This window comes from Scylla paramamosain, chromosome 1 (genome assembly GCF_035594125.1).
Source record: "Scylla paramamosain isolate STU-SP2022 chromosome 1, ASM3559412v1, whole genome shotgun sequence".
NCBI classification, from domain to species: domain Eukaryota; kingdom Metazoa; phylum Arthropoda; class Malacostraca; order Decapoda; family Portunidae; genus Scylla; species Scylla paramamosain.
In genome coordinates, this window is record NC_087151.1 from 27,575,159 (window position 1) to 27,599,016 (window position 23,858).

The 23,858-nt window shown below is 37.6% G+C and overlaps 1 protein-coding gene across 5 annotated transcripts in view; it reads left to right on the top strand.

The window, feature by feature from the left end:
* The first annotated feature begins 468 nt into the window (after window positions 1–468).
* The window catches only part of LOC135102647 (zinc finger protein 513-like), a 57,187-nt gene continuing 33,797 nt past the window's right edge, over window positions 469–23,858 (top strand). For 2 of the 5 annotated variants that reach the window (XM_064007987.1, XM_064007957.1), the window contains exons 1-2: window positions 494–953; window positions 14,526–14,845. In XM_064007987.1, coding sequence (XP_063864057.1) covers window positions 14,609–14,845 — 237 coding nt within the window. In that variant the 5' untranslated portion in view covers window positions 494–953; window positions 14,526–14,608. Of the gene's footprint in view, window positions 954–13,964; window positions 14,134–14,525; window positions 14,846–23,858 lie in introns of all 5 variants that reach the window. The other 3 variants (XM_064007968.1, XM_064007946.1, XM_064007977.1) reach the window with 3 other exon arrangements.

Consider the following 23,858-nt stretch of genomic DNA (forward strand, 5'->3'; position numbering starts at 1 on the left):
AGAGAGAATTCAATGACGAAGCGAAATGTATTGATGCCTGACAGCCATTTTTTGTTAATATTTTCAAATTATCTCTCAGTTGTCAATTTTTATTTATGCAGATACGTTGGGAATTTTGATTTGTAGTCCCTGCATTATTGTGTCAATAAGTATCAAATCAGTAATAGATTTGTGTTATTAGTCTGTAATTTGTCGCTTTCATCATTTACATAAAAGTACTATGCTTATGCTTTGTGATTCTGTATCCATTATCCATATATACACATGATTTAAAAAAAAATAAGTAAATAGATATTTAATAAAGCTTTACACGAAGCCGGTAAAATTGTTCCCACTCAAACACGTCGCTGAAGGAAGAATCCCATTTCATGTTCATACATGTGCAATTGTATTAATCTATTCTTTTATTCAGACACAAAGAATAGTAAAAAGGAGATGCTTTATATAACGCGTGTATACGAGTGGTCCCTGTGGGCGCGTGGGGGGTGAAGGACGCGGTGGCGGAGGTGGTGGTGGTGGTGGTAGACGCTCGGTAACTACCGCGTTAGTTAATCAATGCAATGATGGCGAACCCTTACGGCATATTCCCGACCATGCCGACCAATAGTAGCACCACGCTATTATGTGCGCAGTGCAAGAAGTTCTTTACGTACATGGACAGTGTGGTGCTGTGTGACGGGGCGTGCAAGCGGTGGTACCACAGCAAGTGTGCCAAGCTACCCGAGAACAAGTACCGCGTCATTCAGGACCGGGACGAGAACAGGAGCCTGGGCCTCAAGTGCATGTGGGCGTGCAAAGACTGCAGGGATCGGCCAGACACAGGCAGGGACCCAGAATTTGAGTCTTACGTCCGAGAGAGACTCGGAAAACTGAGCCAAGTATTGGAATATCTGGTGACCAAAATTCAAGATATCGAGAACAGACAGAAGAGTCAAGAAGTGGAGATGAATAAGGTATTGCTTTAGTTTTTTTTTTTTTTTTTAATTAACAGTTAGTCTTGTTCATGAATAAAAGATGCATCTACACCACTAGTTGGCGAGCAGCATGGCCTCGGGGTATATGGATGTAGGTAGTACATTATGCGGCACTCGTGGAGAATTTGGGTCCCGGGCTGGCTGGGCCCGCGGCCTGCCGGTATAAGTTAAAAGTTGTGCTTTTCTGTTGCAGTGTTACGACGTTGGGCGAGCTAGGATACTGCCACACAGGGCAGGAGAGCCTACTAGCTAATGCAGCTATACATACCAGTATCCTCGCTCACCCGACATGATAAATGCAACAAAATACATAACTGGCAACTCATACCGGCTAGCATCAGGCCCAGTCAGCACGGGACCACAATTCTCCACGAGTGCCCACTCCTATTGTAAAGCAGGCTAACAAATATTTGTGTATGTGTGTGTGTGTGTGTGTGTGTGGGTGGGGGGTAATGACTGGATGAAGCATAACCTCCCAGGCATGGCATTGCACAGCCCAAGGAAGGTAGTGACCACCTTGCTAGCACCCTTGCTACCCAGGGTTCAGCAGCACCAAGAGTTTGTGTTTGTCACTGCTGTGGTGGGTACTGGTCCAGCTTATTGATGCTGCCTGCTGCATCAATTTCTGCTGGTGTGTGCAGTCCTAACATCCTTTAATTGCAGTACATCATTATGTATAAGAGATTATAGTGCACAAATCCCTGCTTTACACAGACTTGTATGCTTCAACATTTCCTTCCAGCCATGTGCTTGATACAAGGCGAGATTTTGTGTCCTTTCCTCTCGAATCATTATCTGTCCAACCATCCTGAAAGTCAAAGTAAGAAATGGCAGGCAGAATATGAAGGCATATAATTTACTGAAGATGGGAGGGGGTAGGGGGAACCCAGGTCTAACCACCACCCATCAAACAGCCAGGAAGGCACCTGACTTTGAAATCAGTGACATGCTGTACTGATGCCTAAGAGACTTGCAGCATACGATAATCACACTGTTCGCAGCAGGCGTGCCTAAACACGACTGAGTGTGTAGCCTACCTTTAAGATGCCTACTCACGAATCAGTGTAAGTTAGTTATTAAAGAAGGAAACACCACTCAAGCTGCACACACACTGCTGTGAAGATTCTTCAGAAGTTCAACCTTAGTTATTTTTTGGTACAGTAAAAGCATTTCATATTTGTAACCATGTCTTTGGCTAAAAATGAGCAGGGTACGATAAGAAATGGAGCAAAACAACTTGTGACATTTGTGGTTGCAAGTAGTGCCATCAGTCAGTAGCGGCATGTTGGTTGCGGGAAATTTGAAAGTATGCTAGCCAAAATTAGTGCCAACTTGGTGATAGGACCAAATTAATGATGGTGTATCTTTACCAACGACCATTACTGTCACTATTGCATAGTGGAGTATGTGAATATCTTTGCTCCTCCATTTCCTGCATGCCAGTATTACTATTTTTTGAGTAGATTCATGAAAGAGCATAATCTGGGTAATTTGCATGATTGAATTAGGTAAAGATATGTTATATTTACTTAGGTGAAAACAACAGCAGCAGCAACAGCAATAAACTGGACCTTTACTTTGTATTGATAAACAGACTGAAAATGTGATGATATCACATGATTACTAATCCCTAAATTAAATGCTGTGCATGAAATTACTCTACCATAATTATAATGCATGAATTGAATATATGTATCCTTTAGGTCTTGAATGTATGGTAAAAATGAAGGTCCTCAGGTAAGTAGGTGGCAACCAATGGTACTTGCTGCCTTGGCAGGTGATGGTGGTGCATTGCCTTGAGGTTTTTCAGGTGGTGGCTTTTGTACCACATGCAGTGGCCTCTTGCAGTAATGGTGCACCTGAAAGGTTCAGGTGTGTGCTACTCTGTACTCAACTGGTTAGGCCATATCTCCTTGGCAGTGTTAGTCATGCCATGGTTGGAACAAGTGGCCAGTGAACTATTTATGATGTACTAGTCAGATTGACAAGGGAGCTTAAGTATGGATTTCAAATATCTAAGATATATCACAGTAAAATTAACAGAGTAAAGGGCATTTATAGGAGTTGAAAGTCGTAGTATTAATTTTACTTTTTCATCCTAATGCTTTAGATAAATGAGTGTTATCTTGTATGTTACTTGATAAATGCTGAGGTGATTATATATATATATATATATATATATATATATATATATATATATATATATATATATATATATATATATATATATATATATATATATATATATATATATATAATTTTTTTTTTTTTTTTTTTTTTTTTTGCCAAATCAGTACTGGCTAGGTACACATGCCATTGCTTCCTTAGCCACATGCCATTCTCTTCCTCAACTTCTTCCTCAGTCCACTTCACTGGTGTGAATAGGAAGTTGTGAGCATTAGACCCATTGAAAGAAATGAATGCTATACATTATCTATGTAATGCCTTGCAAAATTTGGAATATATATATATATATATATTTTTTTTTTTTTGCTTTTCTTACTGAATTCTGAACTTCTTTCATTAGATTTATCATAACCATTTGGTCATTTGGGAGACATTTGTGTAGTGCGAGTTTCTTCTCCAATGTCTAGCCACCATTGTGTTTCCAACTCGTATTTTGATTTGTGGTTTCTAAGGAAGGCTTTGTTTTACTTTGGCTTTGGAACTGTGAATTGAAGTGTGCCTGTGTGGTAATTGCCATAATCAGTGGGAAAAAAAATAAAAAATAAATAAATATAAAAAACAGTTCAAACAATGCACCAATTACATCTCTTTATGTGGGGTTGGGAAGGTTCACTGTTAGATATGAAATCACTGTTGCAGTGTCTGTCAGTAATCAGCGTTGGTTCTCTTTTGGAGGGATGTGCATTTAAAAAATATCAAGGTCATTATTATTTACTATTTAAGTTTTATTTATTTACTTATTTTTGACAAAAAAAATATAATGTAGTGAATTTCCTTAATCTCCTAATTGCACAAACTATGAGATGCATCAGTTCTTGGTTGGCTCAATCAGGGGTGTCTCTGTTCACCTCTATTTAAAAAAAAACTGTAAAATATTCACACACAGAGATAGAAGGCCTAAACCCTAAGACAGGCTTGTTGTGCAAGGCATGTTACCCATAGCTTGGTGTGCTCCTCACTAAGATACCATTTCTTAGCCTTGAATCTCATGCCCCTTTATATTTCAGCAATATTCCATGGGCCATATTTTCATTGGTCCATGTTATAGGGATGAGGGAGCATCTCTGTGATCCCAATGACATGGACTGATGAAAATAAGTGTGAAATATTGTTGGAACATATGAAGGGAGATTCCAGTCTGACTATTGATGGCAGCAATAATTTAACACTTGCAGCAATGGCATCACAACGATGGCATGGCAGTGCAGGGAACAGGGAAGAGTTGCTGTTGTGTAGGTGCATGGAACAATAACAAAAAATGTGAGAAATATCATACACTGAAAAATTACTGCTGATATATACAGCATATCTGCCAGTAGTTGAAGTAATTTTGTATGTGCTATGTACTATGTACATGATTCCATGTGCAACTTTCATACCTGAACATACAGATTGTTTATTTAGATAAACCACTTAGTATTTGCCACAACACCAGTTACACCGGCTTGCATGCGAGAGAGGGGGAGAGAAAGGCTAATGTCACACTCATCAGTGTCACTGCATTGTGAAAACACACAAACAAATGAGAGGTGTCTCACTACTATTGTGCTGCTGCACAATGCTGCAGTGGTGCTGCACTGCTGCATCACACCAGATGTGAGGACAAAATACACACACTCATACAGTTCTAGGCTGTGTAGCAGTGTTGTACTGCCAGTATATATATATATATATATATATATATATATATATATATATATATATATATATATATATATATATATATATATATATATATATATATATATATATACATACATACATATATATACACACACACACACACACACACACACACACACACACACACACACACACACACACACACACACACACACACACACACACACACACACACACCTCTTCTAAACCTCATCTTCTTTTCCTCACCGAAACTCAGGTGTCTGAGGCAACTGACAGTAGCCCCTATTCTGTTCCCTCCTACTTTCTCTATCCTCATTTTCGATCCAAAACTGGATGCTGCGTTTATGTACGCAATGACTTAACCTGCTCTTGTGCCCATGCTCTTGAATCTTCCGAGTTTTCCACCATCTGGTTACGACTACAGAGTCACTCTCATACTAAATTTATCTGTGCTGTATACCTCTCACCTAACTCCTCTGACTATAAGAAATTCTTTGACTACTTAACTTCCAAAGTGGAGCAGATTCTGACCCTCTTCCCTTTTGTAGAGATCTCCATTCTTGGAGACTTCAATGTTCACCACCAGCTTTGGCTTTCCTCTCCCTTCACTGACCATCCTGGTGAACTAGCCTACAACTTTGCTATCCTCCACGACCTAGAGCAATTGGTGCAACACCATACTCGTATTCCTGACTGTCTTGGAGATACGCCCAACATTCTTGACCTTTTCCTGACCTCTAATCCTTCTGCTTATGCAATCACCCTTTCTTCTTCGTTGGGCTCCTCCGATAACAATCTAGTATATTTATCTTGTCCTATCGCTCCAATCCCTCCTCAGGATCCCCCTAAGCGAAGGTGCCTCTGGCGTTTTGCCTCTGCTAGTTGGAGGGACCTGAGGAGTTATTTTGCTGATTTCCCTTGGAATGACTACTGCTTCCGTGTCAGAGACCCATCTTTGTGTGCTGAGCGCATAACAGAGGTGATAGTGTCTGGCATGGAGGCGTACATTCCTCACTCTTTTTCTCATCCTAAACTTTCTAAACCTTGGTTTAACACAGCTTGTTCTTGTGCTATACATGATAGAGAGGTGGCCCACAAAAGGTACTTAAGCCTTCCATCACCAGAATCTCATGCACTTTATATTTCTGCCCGGAACCATGCCAAGTCTGTTCTCCAACTAGCCAAAAACTCCTTCATTAACAGAAAATGTCAAAACCTTTCAAGATCTAACTCCCCTCGTGATTTCTGGCATCTAACCAAAAATATCTCCAATAACTTTGCTTCTTCTTTCCCTCCTCTATTTCAACCAGATGGCACCACTGCAATCACATCTATTTCTAAAGCTGAACTCTTCGCTCAAACCTTTGCTAAAAACACTACCTTGGACGATTCTGGGCTTGTTCCTCCCTCTCCTCCACCCTCTGACTACTTCATGCCACGTATTAAAATTCTTCGCAATGATGTTTTCCATGCCCTCGCTGGCCTAAACCCTCGAAAGGCTTATAGACCTGATGGAGTCCCTCCTATTGTTCTCCGAAACTGTGCCTCCATGCTTGCACCTTGCCTAGTCAAACTCTTTCAGCTCTGTCTGTCAACATCTACCTTTCCTTCTTGCTGGAAGTTTGCCTACATTCAACCTGTTCCTAAAAAGGGTGACCGTTCTAATCCCTCAAACTACCGTCCTATTGCTTTAATTTCCTGCCTATCTAAAGTTTCTGAATCTATCCTCAACAGGAAGATTCTTAAACATGTATCACTTCACAACCTTCTATCTGATCACCAGTATGGGTTCCATCAAGGCCGCTCTACTGGTGATCTTCTGGCTTTCCTTACTGAGTCTTGGTCATCCTCTTTTAGAGATTTTGGTGAAACTTTTGCTGTTGCCTTGGACATATCAAAAGCTTTTGATAGAGTCTGGCACAAAGCTTTGATTTCCAAACTACCCTCCTACGGTTTCTATCCTTCTCTCTAACTTCATCTCAAGTTTCCTTTCTGACCGTTCTATTGCTGCTGTGGTAGACGGTCACTGTTCTTCTCCTAAATCTATTAACAGTGGTGTTCCTCAGGGTTCTGTCCTGTCACCCACTCTTCTTATTATTCATTAATGATCTTCTAAACTAAACTTCTTGTCCTATCCACTCCTACACTGATGATACCACCCTGCACTTTTCCACGTCTTTTTATAGACGTCCAACCCTTCAGGAGGTAAACATATCACGCAGGGAAGCCACTGAATGCTTCACTTCTGATCTTTCTAAAATTTCTGATTGGGGCAGAGCAAACTTGGTATTGTTCAATGCCTCAAAAACTCAATTCCTCCATCTATCAACTCGATACAACCTTCCAGACAGCTATCCCCTCTTCTTCAATGACACTCAACTGTCCCCCTCTTCTACACTGAACACCCTCGGTCTGTCCTTTACTTATAATCTGAACTGGAAACTTCACATCTCATCTCTAGCTAAAACAGCTTCTATGAAGTTAGGCGTTCTGAGACGTCTCCGCCAGTTTTTCTCACCCCCCCAGCTGCTAACTCTGTACAAGGGCCTTATCCGTCCATGTATGGAGTATGCTTCACATGTCTGGGGGGGTTCCACTCATACTGCTCTTCTAGACAGGGTGGAATCAAAAGCTTTTCGTCTCATCAACTCCTCTCCTCTAACTGACTGTCTTCAGGCTCTCTCTCACCACTGCAATGTTGCATATCTAGCTGTCTTCTACCGTTATTTTCATGCTAACTGCTCTTCTGATCTTGCTAACTGCATACCTCCCCTCCTTCCGCTGCCTCACCGCACAAGACTTTCTTCTTTCTCTCACCTCTATTCTGTCCACCTCTCTAATGCAAGAGTTAACCAGTATTCTCAATCATTCATCCCTTTCTCTGGTAAACTCTGGAATTCCCTGCCTGCTTCTGTATTTCCACCTTCCTATGACTTGAATTCCTTCAAGAGGGAGGTTTCAAGACACTTATTCATGAATTTTTAACCACTGCTTTGACCCTTTTATGGGACTGGCATTTCAGTGGGCATATTTTTTTTATTGGATTTTTGTTGCCCTTGGCCAATGTCCTTCCTACATAAAAAAAAATATATATATATATATATATATATATATATATATATATATATATATATATATATATATATATATATATATATATATATATATATATATATATATATATATATATATATTACAGTGTCAAAGTTGGACCACCTTGTACTATATGATAAATGTTTTACACAAATGGAAAGCACTATTAGGAATACATATGTGATGTAAATGATTTAGAGAGAGCTGTATTAAGATAAAAAGTTCAAGTCTCATTGTTTGTATGGCTCCTCAGAAGTTACGTTCACAAACTTAAAGTTTCTTGGTTTCAGGTCTGTTCCTATTTGCAGTCCTGAGTTAGGAAGAATTGGGAATCTTATTTTAGTTAGACTACTGTAGGGAAATAAGGTACTATATGACATCATCAGAGGAGTAAGAGGGAACTGCCAAGATTCAGAACCTAAAGCCTTTGCCATATACATACACTGGAGTGACTTGGGAAGAAAGGCTGTAATGACTTGGGCAGGGAAAACTAGGAGCAGGAGTGACTTGTTACCATTGGTGTGTTGTATATGGGAGAGACCTGTGAATTGCATATTTCAGCACTGGAAAAGATTGGAGGAAATGAGGCATTTAGAAATTCAGTACACCAAGCAGAAGAGGCAGAATCTAGGGTTGAGTTGATGTCAGAGGAGAGAAGTCAGAAACCAAGAGGAACAGAAAATAATGCTTGAGTGAATTGGTAGCTTTGTCATCAGCTTTGAATCAGTAACTGTAACACTGAGATCCTTATTAGATGACACAGTCAATACCATTCCCATCAAGGTGGTGTGGACTAACAAGAATTCTCTCTCTCTCTCTCTCTCTCTCTCTCTCTCTCTCTCTCTCTCTCTCTCTCTCTCTCTCTCTCTCTCTCTCTCTCTCTCTCTCTCTCTCTCTCTCTCTCTCTCTCTCTCTCATACCATGGTCTTTATATTTGCTTTTACATCAGTTACGGTGTTGATATGAGATAACACAGCACGGGGAATTAAAATAATTTAACCTTCTAGGATTGGCTTAGATTTACAGAACACTTAAAGTAATTTATCAGTGTGCCTTTGAGCTGAAAGACAAATTTTAGAAGAAAATGATGAAATCCTGAGTCCTTGTAAGCATTCATAGATGGGGCTTGACTGTGTGGGAAGTAGTGGGAAGGTGTCGCAAGGACTTGTTAAATGCCAGCAGGGTCAAGATAGTCAACCAGCAACAACTCCATATTCCTATAATATTGCTCTTATTCATATTGTGTCTCCATAAAATCTAAATGTGGATTGTTGAAAATATCCTGTCTTACTGTACTAATGCAACTGTGCATTTCTGTAAGTGTAGTAGCTTGGGAGGAAGAAGGTATCAAAGTGGCTGTTAGTGAGTAGCGGACCAGAGTTGCAGGCACTGTTTCCTCAGCTTCTCCCTTTGTTTTAGAGGAGCATGTGCGAGCCATGTTGGAAGAATATCACCACCATACTCCCTTTATGTCATAAGAGGGAACTAAAAGTGACACAGGATAGGGACACTTTTAACTCCCAATTCTCTCTCTCTCTCTCTCTCTCTCTCTCTCTCTCTGTGTGTGTGTGTGTGTAAGGAGGATGTCAGTATAGTATGCAGTATGAGGTAAAAGGCTAGTTTTGCTCACCTAGTATTTACCTATTTGTAATTTACAGGGGCTGAGCTGTGCTCATGTGGTCCCATCTCCATATTTACACTTGTGTGCATTTACCTACTTGTAATTTATAGGGCCTGAGCTACATTCATGTGATCCCGTCTCCACATCCACCTGTGTATGTGTGTGTGTGTGTGTGGGGGGGGGGCACATGCGTGTGCATGGTGCTGTTGCCCTATCGCTAACATGTTAGGTTACATTGTTAATTAATAAATTTTTATATTAAAAAATCTGGGGCTCCCATTAAGTTGCAATATGAAGTAAAAGGCTTGTTTTGCTCACCAAAACTCCAAGTTTACATTTCATGTTCCACTCCATAGCTGGAGAAATTTAGCTTTATACATGGGTTGAACATTTCATCACTATCATCAAGATCTTTTCATCAAGAATGACACTTTGTTTATTGTCCGACCAAATTTTAGGTGTAACACTGCCTGGTACCTTTTCTGAATGATAGCAAAATCAACTAATATTTCATCAGAGACCAAGCATATGATAAGATGGTCAGTCTCAGTTACAGTTGATCTGCACCTTGGCCCCCCAAGAGAAATCATCTTCCATAATTTGTGTTGTTGAATTATGGTGTTGCTGGCTTGCTGGTTGTGGGTACCCAAGAGATGTAAATGCATTTACCAATTTAGTTCTGGATATGCCTCTCTTGAAGTGCTCTTGTTGAAACATGTCTTAGTAAAGTTATCATCAGGTTGGTCCTGTTGCAGTATGTGGTCCAGCTTGACACCACCATAACCAAACTTGGCACATGGTATTTATTTTTGAGGAAGTTTCTCAAGTTTCTGGAAATAGAAACTTTGTTAGTAATGTTACCTATTGATTCTTACATGTAATTTTAATATTTGAGCATCCCAAATCTTTGCTATTACCATTTGTAGATGTTTTGGCATTGATGTTGATAATCAAGTCAGACTAAGACTGTAGGTTATTGGTGTCCAACACCTGCAGCCAAAGATTTTGGATAGGCTTCCCCTGGTTCTTCAGTGTTTTAATATCAGGGATTGCAGCATCCTTTACAAGAAACCCTAGACATTCTCCATAGAGTTTAGATCTGAGAAATTCTTAGACCATTCCAAAACCTTTATGTGCTTTCATGGGGAACAGCTGCAAGATGACCTTGTTCTGCCACATAGAACCCCATTGTGCATAAAATAGCTAGTGTCCTGAATTCCACCAAAGTGACAAGATGTTCTATGAAGATATTGCAGTATTGAGAGTTCATGGTGACATTTTTGTGTTAAAAAATCAAGCCCTCCATTACTGCCAATCTTTGTGCAGCAACCATAAATCATAATTTGTTCAGAGTTCCTCACTGTCTTGGTGGTGTATCAGGGGTCATGGTAGTCTGTTCCCTTTGATCTGTACACCATTCCTGTGACACCAGTGATGCACTGAAACACCCTGTTATCAGAGAACATCACCTTAGGCTTCTTTCATATGGAGCCATTTTGCTGTGCTTCTCAGCAGTGCCAAGGTCACAAATGTTGGAGATAAATGGAGGTTTTCACATCACCACAACTCCAAAATAAGACGTTACAATATCTGGCATTCAGTGGTAGCTTTCACACATAGCTGCAGCTGCACTACTATTTTAGCAGCACAATTGTGAAAACATTAGGGCATGTTCCCAAGGGATTTTGAAATTCAAAATGATTTCTATTTCCATTGGATTTGCAGTCTGTGGCCAGTTACCTTTATCTCCAAAGTATTAAGGTATAGCTGGAACTACCTTCTTACTGAGTGGTGAAATGAGGCTACACCTGTGCAATACTTTGAGACATGTTATATTTCATGGAATTTATATAATGCATGAGAAAATTTTTCAAGTGCATACATAGTGTGACTAGTGCTGAGGTCAGAGATGAGAAATTATTTTGACAGGTATGTGTCATAGATTGTGGGGTCCTTTTTGGGGGTCACTCATTCAGTTTATGTGAAAATATATAATAATAATAATAACAATAATAATAATAATAATAATAATAATAATAATAATAATAATCCTTTCTAAGATAAACAAGAAAAGGAAAAATTGTATATAATGCATTGGTGGGCCTCAAAATATCCAGTTGGGTTGATTGTATCCTGCCTATTCTATGATTAGGTCAATGGATATAATAAGTAATTATTCAAGAACTAGAGTCTCTGTAACTTAGAATTTACAGGGATCTTCATTACTTGTCTTCACTGTCACCAAAATGGTAGAAACTGCAGATTTTGTTATTGTCTTCAAGGAAAAGAGTCATATTTTTAAGAGTATTTTTGTATTTGTTCTATGTAAGAATGAGGAACTGAGTTTTGAAAAATTTCTCATCTTGCAAATATGCCTGCATGGTGGTGATATTGCCCAACATTCAAGTGTTAAATGCGTGAACATAGAATTTGCTCCCAAAAACATGTGAAAATGCTCATATAGGAAGTAAATATATAATGCACAGTATGTATACAAATATTTGCATAATAAAGGCAGTTCTTTGTTTTCTTGTGTTTGATGTTTTGTCTGGTCTCTTCTACATCACTTCTTGCTGTGTACTTAGTGAAGTGAGCTGTATAATTGTGGCTCATCTAGCAGTGCATTGTGTTGCCCATCATGGTGATGGAGGGACCTGCATTGTCTAGATTACCACTTCCTTTTGGAAGAAGTCGTTCCACAGTTTAAAAATTCTCCAGCTGCAATGACTTTCTTGCCTAGTTTAGAAATTCTCCAGCTGCAATGACTTTCTTACCTGTAACTTTAGTATAAAGAGCTTCATGTTGTCATGGAAAGGAAACACTGTGCCTGTGTATATTCTGCCAATATCTCCACTTCCTAATTTGTATTACTAGGAAGGTTAGTTTGCTTGGCTGTCATTGAAGTTGTACCCTAAGTGCCTGTGTCACAAAGGTCACTTTTTTAGTATCTTTTAGTATTTGGCTATCATTTAGTGCCTAATAACTAGCGTCAGTAACTAATGGGGAGTCACTCATGATTGTTCTCTGTGCTGCCAGCACTGGCATCTTTTTTATTTATTGGAGCAGACAGTGCCACACAGACTATGCAACAGACTACACTTTTCAATGAGAAAAGAGCAATTGCCAATCTTGAGTGTTTAAGAGATGGAGTATCATCTCCATGTGACATGATAAGAGAACAATGTGTGTGGGACAAAAAATACAAATTATAGTTGTTGGTACTGGTATGTGTTCAGCTGTATGGGGTTGCATGAGATCTCCACTTCTTACAATCCAACAATAAGTCTATATATTGTTTTTAAAATATGTTAATATGCAAATAACACAAATTATTGACAGTTACAGCAAGATGATGCAGATGATGTATTGAATTTGTTTTGGTTATGAGATGCTCATACTCAAAACAGTTGTGTGAGAATACATTCACTTTTTTTGCCATCACTGCCAGAAACTATTGCATACATGACACATGCTTAAGGGACTAACCAAAACCATTCAGCACTAAATTGTCTAGACTATAGAGGCTTCACTAAAAAATTCAGTATGGAGCTCAATAGGTGAGGCTTATGAAGAAAGAGAGATCTTTAGCTGTCACACATTTTTCAGATGTAGGTTTATACAGAATTGCAGCATATCTGTGGCTAATATCATTGAAGAACCCTCCAGGTTTGTGCTGCACCACTTCACCTCCCCCCAAAATTACACAGCTGTTCCCACAAAGTTCCAAGTCTTGAGTGCAGCCGTTTTGCATTATTCATTTACAAACCATTGAGCACCAAGTGATGTCAAAATGTGCACATTAGGAAAATTTACCACCTCTTGCAGCCCCAACAAAACCACATAATACATTCCACTATTGTCTCAGTGATGGCTGGGCTTACAGCATTACTGGGTTGCATTACACCTTAATATATGGTTTTAAAATTTACAACAAAAGTTGTAGACTTTGTGTTGACATTTTATATTGTACATCCTCCTTCCTTATTTACCTGGGCTTTCTGAGAACTGTTAACTTCATGTAACTTGAATAAACAACATTACTGTACATTGGTGGTCTAATATAGTCTCTCTCTCTCTCTCTCTCTCTCCTCTCTCTCTCTCTCTCTCTCATCTCGTCTCTCTCTCTGCTCTCTCTCTCTCTCTCCTCTCTCTCTCTCTCCCTCTCTCTCTCTCGCTCTCTCTCTTCTCTCTCTCTCTCTCTCTCTCTCTCTCTCATGTTCATGGTTGTTGGTTAAGAAGCAAAAATGCTTGGCTCCTAGATAGTTCATGTATAAAGTTATATTTTCAGTACCAGTTGCAAACAAATATGAAATTTCATAGCTAATTGATTTTATGTACCATATAACCTAATGTTTAAAATTTTGGTTGAGACATAGACTCTATTGCCATAGATAGCATGCATTTGTGGAAAATATGAAATGTACATATGTAGTGATACTTGTTAGGGTCCTGATATGGAAGTACAACTCTACTGGTAGCACCAAGTTGTCTACCTATATTTATACCAACAAACAACATGTCCTGCCAGCCATGGAGACCCAAAATATCCCAGCCGTGGACAAAATTTTATCTTCCTCTGGCTTCTGGGCATAGGATTTCTCCTGCCTTTCAGATGTAAGTTGATAGAACACTGCTGGTGGCTGACTTGCCTAGTTACTGAACTCAGATATTTGGGAATGCTGTCCAAACAAAGCACCAGACTGAATCTAAGTAGTCATGATGTGATTTGTTGAAAATAAAAGGACCTGCTACTGTGTTTCCCACTCTTGGAATATCTGTGTTAAAGTTTCTTGGGCAAAGCTTACATTTGATTTAAAGTCACTTGACAGGTAAATGACTGCACTAACTAAATGGACTGCAATCATTACCTCATAGTTTATACTATACACTCATACAAATACTTTGATGCTCATCATATCCCTACAGAAAACAGGATATGTTAATTGAATACACAGTTCAATTTTTTTATTTATAATTTTTTTTAATGACTTTCCCTCTTTATACAGTTCTGGCAGCAACAGCAGACCCACCGTTGCCATGCAAGGGGCTGCCCTGCCCAGCCCAAGAACCTCACACATCTTCCAAGACTATGGCAATCAGGGACACCATTCTGGTCAACAACTTACAGCCAATGCACAACAAACCACCCAAAGATCATATCCATGGATTCACCCCAATGGAGCACAAAATTATTCATGAAGTTAAATTAAAAATGGACTCTGGTGCAGGCAAGCAGCAGGAGGTTGAGGGGCATGATGGCTTGCACCTCATGAGGCCCCTGATTGATCCCATCACTGGCCAGGAGATGGAGGGCACACAGACACAAGTTAGTTCATGATGGTATTTGTTTATTATTACATTTGTTTCACCAGAATTAAATATAAAATGTCTGATGCAGTAGAACCTCATATAACTGAGGAGCTTGGCCCTTGAAGCACCTTACTAGTACAAAATGCTACTAAGGTTGCTGTTATCTGTCTGGCATTGTGTCTTGCTGCTGAAGACTTGGTCTATGAGGCCGAACCCAGTACACTGGTTCCCAGCAAAATCATGTTGGACACAATGTCCAGAATTTTTCTCAAAAAATTTGAGAACAGTTTTACATTTCAGTGCCTAATGAGTGTCTGAAAAAAAAAAGGAAAAGTTTTAGTGCCAAGGCATCAGTTACGCAAGGTTCCACTGCGAGAGAAACATATATTTAGATGGCCTGCACAGTAGTCATTACTTATTGAGATGACAATTTGGAAAATTTTCATTTCATGTTATTTTATGTACATACTATAAACATAAGTGCATGAAGTAGTACTGTAGTGATAAACATTCCTTTAGTTTAAGAAGCATGCTATATTTACTATTGCTGTATTGGTAGCATTGAATGAAATCCAGGAAAAGTCTTTAATGGTAGGAGGGATGGTGTGTTTATTGGTATTCTGTTTCTAATATAACTACAGGACATGATGCATACATAATATTTTATATGAAATTCTTAAATGCTCAGCAGGAAGATAACTCCAGAGAATAAGAACACATTAATCACACGAGGAAAGTTGTCAGCAAGCTCTAATGAAAAATATAGGATATTTTTTTAGAACTTCAGAGCATGGATGGGAAGTGTAAGCTTATAAAAGTCAGTGAAATTAGATTTACTAAAGTATGGTAACACTTTTTTCTTAATGATAATTGAGAAAAAAATCCAAGCATCAGTGAACTGCTAGTTTTTTCCAGTATATTAACTGTTTTTGGTTTTCTAAATCAAAGTAATTAGAACATAGTCATGGATAAATATTATATCAAAACAGTGTGTTAGCTGTTGATTTCTACTGAGAAATCATGTGTTTAAATTTGGAGGGAGAGAGAGAGAGAGAGAGAGAGAGAGAGAGAGAGAGAGAGAGAGAGAGAGAGAGAGAGAGAGAGAGAGAGAGATGAAGGATGGGCATAGGTTACTATATTTGATGGTGAATACCATACAGAACCCCCCCCCCCTCTCTCTCTCTCTCTCTCTCTCTCTCTCTCTCTCTCTCTCTCTCTCTCTCTCTCTCTCTCTCTCTCTCTCTCTCTCTCTCTTTCTCAGCAGCATCATCAGTTTTGCCATTTCTCCCATTCATAATTTCCCCACATACATTTCTTCATCTTGTTCCCATAAAGAACTTGAGTTTTCAGGCCTAGAATTTTACAGTTTATGTGTAAAATACCTGCAACTTTCACACCTACATTTTTATTACCAAACAGTCATTAAAGATTTTGTTTGATTCATCTGCATTCCACTGGTCATATTCTTCTTCCTAAGGACTAAGTTACTCCATATCTTTATGTATAGAATCTCTCTCTCTCTCTCTCTCTCTCTCTCTCTCTCTCTCTCTCTCTCTCTCTCTCTCTCTCTCTCTCTCTCTCTCTCTCTCTCTCTCTCTCTCTCTCTCTCTCTCTCTCTCTCTCTCTCTCTCTCTCTCTCTCTCTCTCTCTCTCCTCTCCTCTCTCTCCTCTCTCTCTCTCTCTCTCTCTCTCTCTCTCTCTCTCTCTCTCTCTCTCTCTCTCTCTTGCTGAGCAGAGAAAGGGCATTTTTATAAAGATTTAAAGGCCCTGCCATGCTTGCAACTTTTATCCACTTATGGTGGTGTTTGTGTGTGTTCTGCCATTGTTTGTGTTCCCTTATGTAATGAGTTTTGTGATGATTGAGTTGTTACTTCTGTTAGAATATTGGATGTACCTAGAAATAAGTCAGCAAAATATCCCCAAATGAGTTATGTAAATTCATGAAGCAGGGGCAAAAAATAAGTGCTGGAAGATTCTCATTATCACAGAAGTCAGAAACAAGTGCCATGTCTGCCAGCCAAACAGAAAATTTGATTAACTGGAACATATAGATCCTCACTAGTGCTGGATAGTGGTTTGTTTCTGTATTGTATCCTGCTGATATTTTTCTTAAATCATTATGTACTTCAGTCACTACTTTGCACATAATTTTAGAGGTCTGTTTGACCTGCCTCTGAGGAACATCATATCTCTGATATTGCTGGAATCTTAATTTAGTTTTATTCAAATTGTTGTTGATTTTCAGTGAATCAAAATAATTTGTTTATATATTCCTCTAATTGAATGCCATTGTATGGACCACAATACAAGTGCATCCATAGAGCTTTGTTGATTGAAGCCAGGTCATAGGAATGGAAAAATACTTATTTAGCATAGTAGTGCTTTTGCTTATCTTTATTTTACTTACTTGTTTGTGTTTATTTATTTATTATGGTCTGTCATCTCATTATCAGCAGTACCAAAGAAGGAAGCAATTGAATCATCATCATCCTGAGAGGCAAATTTCCTTATTTGCTATGCATGGGTCACCCTGTGTTCTTCAGAAATGGCAAAGCTGCACAAAACTCTGCAACTTATTATCAACTCATCTGCTTTCTACATAATTTTCATGATGTTGAACTGTCTTTGGTTTTCCTATTAACACCTTAACTTTCCTCCTGCAATGCCCTATACCTTTTCATATAGGGTTGGTGATGCATGTAGTCTTAAGGTCTTTACATGTTGGCTCATCACCTTCCCATCCTCTTTTCAGTTTCTTCCCTTCTCTTGGTATTTTAATGGTTCATGCTTTGGTACCATAAGCATATACCAATTCATATATTGAATGTTCAGCCAAAGTCTAAAGGCAGAAAACCCTCTTGCTGGTAAAGGAATTGATGCTTTCAGTTTCTTCTAATTTACATGATAGTGTTTGCTACCTCATGTCCACTAGTTGCACATAATAAATTTGTTAGCACACTTCTATGACTTATCCTGGTATTGGTGTTTGGCTTTAGTGTTCAGTTCCTGCTGCATGCTCATAAAAAATAGTATATCATTATTCATGCCTGTTACATGACTGCTTGTTGTTCATAGTGCATACAATATACATGATGAAAGTACTCTGCTGTCTCATTTTGTACTCAGCTCATGTTCAGACACCACTTAACCTGCTTAGCCTCCTGTATTTTACCTTTCAATTTTGAAATTCTCTCTCTCTCTCTCTCTCTCTCTCTCTCTCTCTCTCTCTCTCTCTCTCTCTCTCTCTCTCTCTCTCTCTCTCTCTCTCTCTCTCTCTCTCTCTCTCTCTCTCTCTCTCTCTCTCTCTCTCTCTCTCTCTCTCTCTCTCTCTCTCTCTCTCTCTCTCTCTCTCTCTCTCTCTATAACCATCTGCCTTATATCCTGGGTGGCATATAGGACATAGAATATAGAGTCCTGATTTGTGCAAGAGGAATGAGATGCATGACAAACAAGAAATCCTGTAACTTTTCAAACAACTTTTTACCAAACTTCATTTACACGTTTCCATTTGCATTTATACTGCATTCCACATTGTTGTAATTATTATTATTATTATTATTATTATTATTATTATTATTATTTATTTATTTATTTATTTATTTATTTATTTTATTTATTTTTTTATTTTTTTCATTTTTTATTTATTTTACTATTTTTTTATTTTTTATTTTTTTTTAGTTTCAATTCAAAACATTATTATTACTGTTGTTATTGTTGTTGCTGCTGCTATTGGTTTTGTCTATGTTGCCAACCAAAAAGAATAAGTTTAGTTGAGTATTTACACATGTTGAAAGTCTCCACGGTATTAACAAGGTAAAAGAGGTGATCATTCCTCCATTCTTTTTTGACATTTTCTATGTCTGTATAATTTCTAGCAAAGTTTCCACAGATACACAAATGCACTAAATATGATTTATACAGTGTACACCAACATTTTATAGCAAAGATGTCAACTTTTTATTGGTATACCTAATTCTTGAACAATTGCTTTATGCTTTATTTAATTGGTACCTGTAATAAGCCAGACCATCACTTTGTTTAGTGTCATCAGTACCCACTAAAACCACCTCTCTGCATAATACTGTATCTGATGAAAGATCTTTCCCATATGTGTAAATACTAAATTCAGCTTATTCTACTCTCTTACTTTCCTAAGAATTATTCAGGAAGTTCATAGTTACTTCACATGAAATATAAAGGATTAATAGATAAATATATAAATAAGTGAAATAGTAATTATAGGGAAGTAAGGCCCAGTATTTAATATTTTTATTGATCATTATAAATCAGCAACATTTTCTTTGCCTTGATTGTGCCATAGTGAAGTATAAGTTATATGAACATTAAATTTGAAAGCCTTTGTATTCATATTAGTGTTGAATTTACTAAAGAATTGATTACCTGGAATTGCATGCCTCCTTTCTTGAGTTGATTGTTAAAAAGTATCCAAGGCTCTTTGCTTGTCCTTCAAGATAATATGCATTTGGTTATATATATATATATATATATATATATATATATATATATATATATATATATATATATATATATATATATATATATATATATATATATATATACACTTTTATGAATTATCCTATGTTTTTAAGAGAAATGGAGGTGAGAGGAATTAAACTGTGGAGATAGTTGATTAAAGACCCGTCAACCCATGTCTTCATGTATTACTTAAGTTTTAATATGTAAATATGCTTGATCTAAAAAGAATATAACATGGTATTTTATGAAGGTCAGTTATCTTCTAACTTTGAAAGTGTTGGAGGGAAGGGAAGAATTTTAGGGTTGTAGGAGATAACATGAGCAGCAAATGCAGCAAATGAGTGAGGAAGAAAAAAAAAGCTTACCATATGCATAGAAGAAAGAAAAATGAGAGATGAGGACAGCATAACATTTAAGTGACATAAAATGCATATTATTTGAAACAGACAAAGGTTTGTTACAGCAGTAATGAAGAATTAAATTTTTTACTGCAAGTTTTGAACTTTGAAGTTCAACTTAAAACAAGCCTTGAGCCTTTTATATTTCATATTAATGAACTCCCTTAGTATTAAAAGTCAAAGACATGATAACATCTCTTCACAAGGGAATTAAGTTCCAGTAAACATTGGGATTCCACTGTAATTTTAAAGAGATTATGTGATCCATGTTATACCCTAATTCATTGTGCTATTGTTCATTTTACTGGTTACTGAACTTTAACTTTTTTCTTTCCATTCACTCATGGTAAAGGGAAGACTACTTTTAGATTCTTTTATTTTTTATTTATTTATTTTTTTATAGCACAATAACATTTGATAAAATTAGTTGCTGTTTGTCAAAATGATGTGAAGAAATTTAATTATTATCTGCTAAGGAAGTGACTCAGCCATTCATGGGGAGCAGAAGATATTATTACTTGTATGGTTTGACTTGAGTTATATCAAGCTGTCCCGTGCACACTGGCAGGAAATACCAGCATCATCTGTGACTTTCTTGATAATGAGCTGAGGTGAATCCATCTTGAATCATGTGACTGGTTAACTGTTTTGGTGGGCTTCAGCATTTGAAGTTGGTTACTGGTACTCTTGTTCTCAAAAGACTATTTTTTCACTTTGAGAAAATTGTATGTACTTATGTACATTTTTAATTTGTTAAGATGGAGAAAACAAAAGGAGAACTACTTAATATTACTACTTGATTCCCAGAATCCCCCAAGTCATCAGAGAGCAACAGGGCAGCATGTGGAGTGGGCAGGGAGAAGAGCATAGTGCACTGCAGCTTCTCAGATCTGAAAAGTATTATTGAAAAATGGATAATTTCAATAACCAGGTTCCTGCCACTCACACAGTACCAGGGGAACTGTTGCCAGGACAGCTGCATTCCATGGAAGACTTATAAATTTGACTAATGGAAGGCTTTTGTTCCTTTCATTAGTGTTATGGGCTCAGAAGTCCCTCTGCTTTAGCTTGCCTATTGGTGGGTCAGTCTTTTTCCGGTAAATTATTTGTACATAATGGAAATTAATTAAAGTTTACTAACCTTATAACATTGTATTTAACTTTTTTTTAAATTTCACATTTTCACTTGAGGGGTCGTGTATCCAATGGGCCCGTTGCAGCAGTCGATAATTATTGGAAAATGTGATCACGTTTCTAGCATTCTTACTTCCCTAACCACTGGAGCACTCCAACATCCTGAAATTCAAGCTAGTGTGTAGGGAGTGTGTGGCTTGACAGGCATGCACCCAATCACATCACACCTATCAGTGTGGCACTAGCTCCTCTAAGTCCTCACTCCACACCACATGCTGCCCCTGATAAGCCCACTGTGCAGCCTTGCCTAGTGATGGGATTGCAAAGCTTATGTATAGTACAAGCATACAACTGTCTTGAGATCTTCCTTCCAACCCACATGGGACAGGAAGTATTCAGATATCCCCAAATAAAAAAGAATCATAATGATTAATTAATTAATTTAAAGAATGGCTTGGGGTTGCCCATTGGACCCTTTGAAGTCACGACCCTTCATGTAGAAGTTTTTTGAGTCCATTCATTTTTTATTCCTTTGATTAATTTTTTCTTCTCGGATGCTGTCCCACATATGTAGGAAAGGGGTAGTTTTATTAATGTTTTATGATAATGTTAGTAATAATGATGGTAGTAGTAATGGTGATAATATGTAATAATAGTAGTGATGATAATAATAATAATAGTAATAATAATAATAATAATAATAATAATAATGATAGTAGTAGTAATGGTCATGTATTTTCCTTTGCACTCCTGACCCTCAACTCAGTTCTATATGTCTGTCACTATCACAGTAGTGCCTTTTATTGTGTGTGATATGCATTTGATGTAAATCATTGTATTTTCCAAAAATAAACAAACAGGAAATGAATTAAATAAATCCATGCATCCATGTAATGAGATGGATAGTCAATTAAAAAGATAAAGTAGTGAGTGTTTGAGGCAGCTCCTGGCCATGTGTTGTGTATGCAGTGTTTGCATGTCCTGTGCATTTATTCTGATAAGATCCTGGACTTTTTTTGTGTGTGTGCAATAAAGCCATATTGTGGTGGATCCTTTGAAACAGATTTGGCTCAAAATAGACCAACACATTAATAGGGACACCTCAAAATCCTAATGATCTTAACATGGGGCAGCTTAGTAGGAAAGAACAGCTGAACTTACTGTGTAAAGCAGTACTTTTACATCTTTTCATGCTTGCTGGTGCCTTGATTTGCTTCAACACCATATCTGTCTCACCCCTCAGAAAAAAAAATAAATAAATAAATAAAAATAAATAAATAAATAAAAAATAAATAAATAAATAAAAAATCAAGATAATTTTATCTTAGTTAAGGAAAGTATGTTCATGGTCATGATGCTTCATGCTTATGGTTACTGGGGTGTGGCAATGTGAAGGTATGAGTCTACTGGCTAGAAGACTGTCATCTTTGTCTTGCCTACCTGGTCTGTCTATCTGTCTTGCTTTAGGTACAGATTTGGAGAGGAGTTATGTCATTTCAAAAACGTAATTCTTGTTACACTAAAAAGTTTTCTTGTCTTATAAATAGGAAGGGTATAATGGAAACTGTTAACAATACTTTATGATCAGATTAGAGATAAAAAGATTATGTGAGTAAGATGTAAAACAGCCTCAGTAGGAAGTATAATTTAGGAGACAAGTTTGCTCAAATATCTCTTTCTCTCTCTCTCTCTCTCTCTCTCTCTCTCTCTCTCTCTCTCTCTCTCTCTCTCTCTCTCTCTCTCTCTCTCTCTCTCCTCTCTCTCTCTCTCTCTCTCTCTCTCTCTCAACCCTTTAAGATCATATGGAGACATTTTGGCATGTTGTTGACTAAGATGTGGAAGTTATGCAGTGTCCATTTCCATGGTCCATATAGTTTTGAGTATTTAAATATGTTATAGTGCTGATAGTATCTTGAGATTTGCAGTTTGTTTCATTCTTGCCAAACAGTTTACAGTGGCGATCCTAGGACATCAGTACAGTTCTTAAAACTGCTGCCTTGCATTAACCAATCATAAAGAGACATGATCTTATAGCACATTCATGTGCCAGTTAATGGTTATGAGGAATTGTAGTAAGGAAGTGTTTGAGACAGTGAGGTCTATAAAAGTATATGAAGGAATACCTTGAAATTATGTGGAGTAATGTGGCATGAATGAGGGAGATGGGTGTGGATAGGCCATCATGAATTATTTCATTGTAAGGTCCCTCCTTAAGAAGAGCAAGATATGAATGATATCTGTGACAATGCAGCTTCTGTATTTATTTATTTGTTTATATTTTTTTTCTCTTACTAAAGTAATTAATGATTCTCGCTCATCACAACACCACAAAGAGTGTAAGAAATTAATTTTGATAACCTCCATCCTGCTACTCAGTTGTCATCATCTATAGATAGATAGATAGGTGGATATTGATGACAAACTTTTCTTGCTTCCTCTTTTCTATTTTCTAAACAAATAACACAGTATTCAGCAGTTTTTTTTTTTTTCTATGTCATGAGAGATAACTAGTAATATAATGCCTAGATGGATTTTCGTAATTCAGGATGAAAATTTATTATTGTTTGAGTGCTTATTTATTTACACATAGTAGGCTGACATCCCAATTTTTCTGGGGTAACTGAGTTGCAAATGGACACACACACACACACACACACACACACACACACACACACACACACACACACACACACACACACACACACACACACATGCCTGCTTGCACATGCACACTGACTTATGATGGTTTTATTCTTTTATTTCTAGCTTGTTGAGGTCCAGGAAATCTAAAGTTCACTGCACTTCTAAAAAATGGTGTAGGAGCACAGTGAAAAGAAAAGTTATGCCAGAAGTTTCAATATCATTAGTAACATTTAACATTTAAGGATATCCTGAATAACAATATTAATAATTAAATCAGACTTGTATACTTTACTGGCATACCTTTATTTCCTGGTAATGAAGAGGTAATATATAAGACATAGTTTTAAGGAAACACCT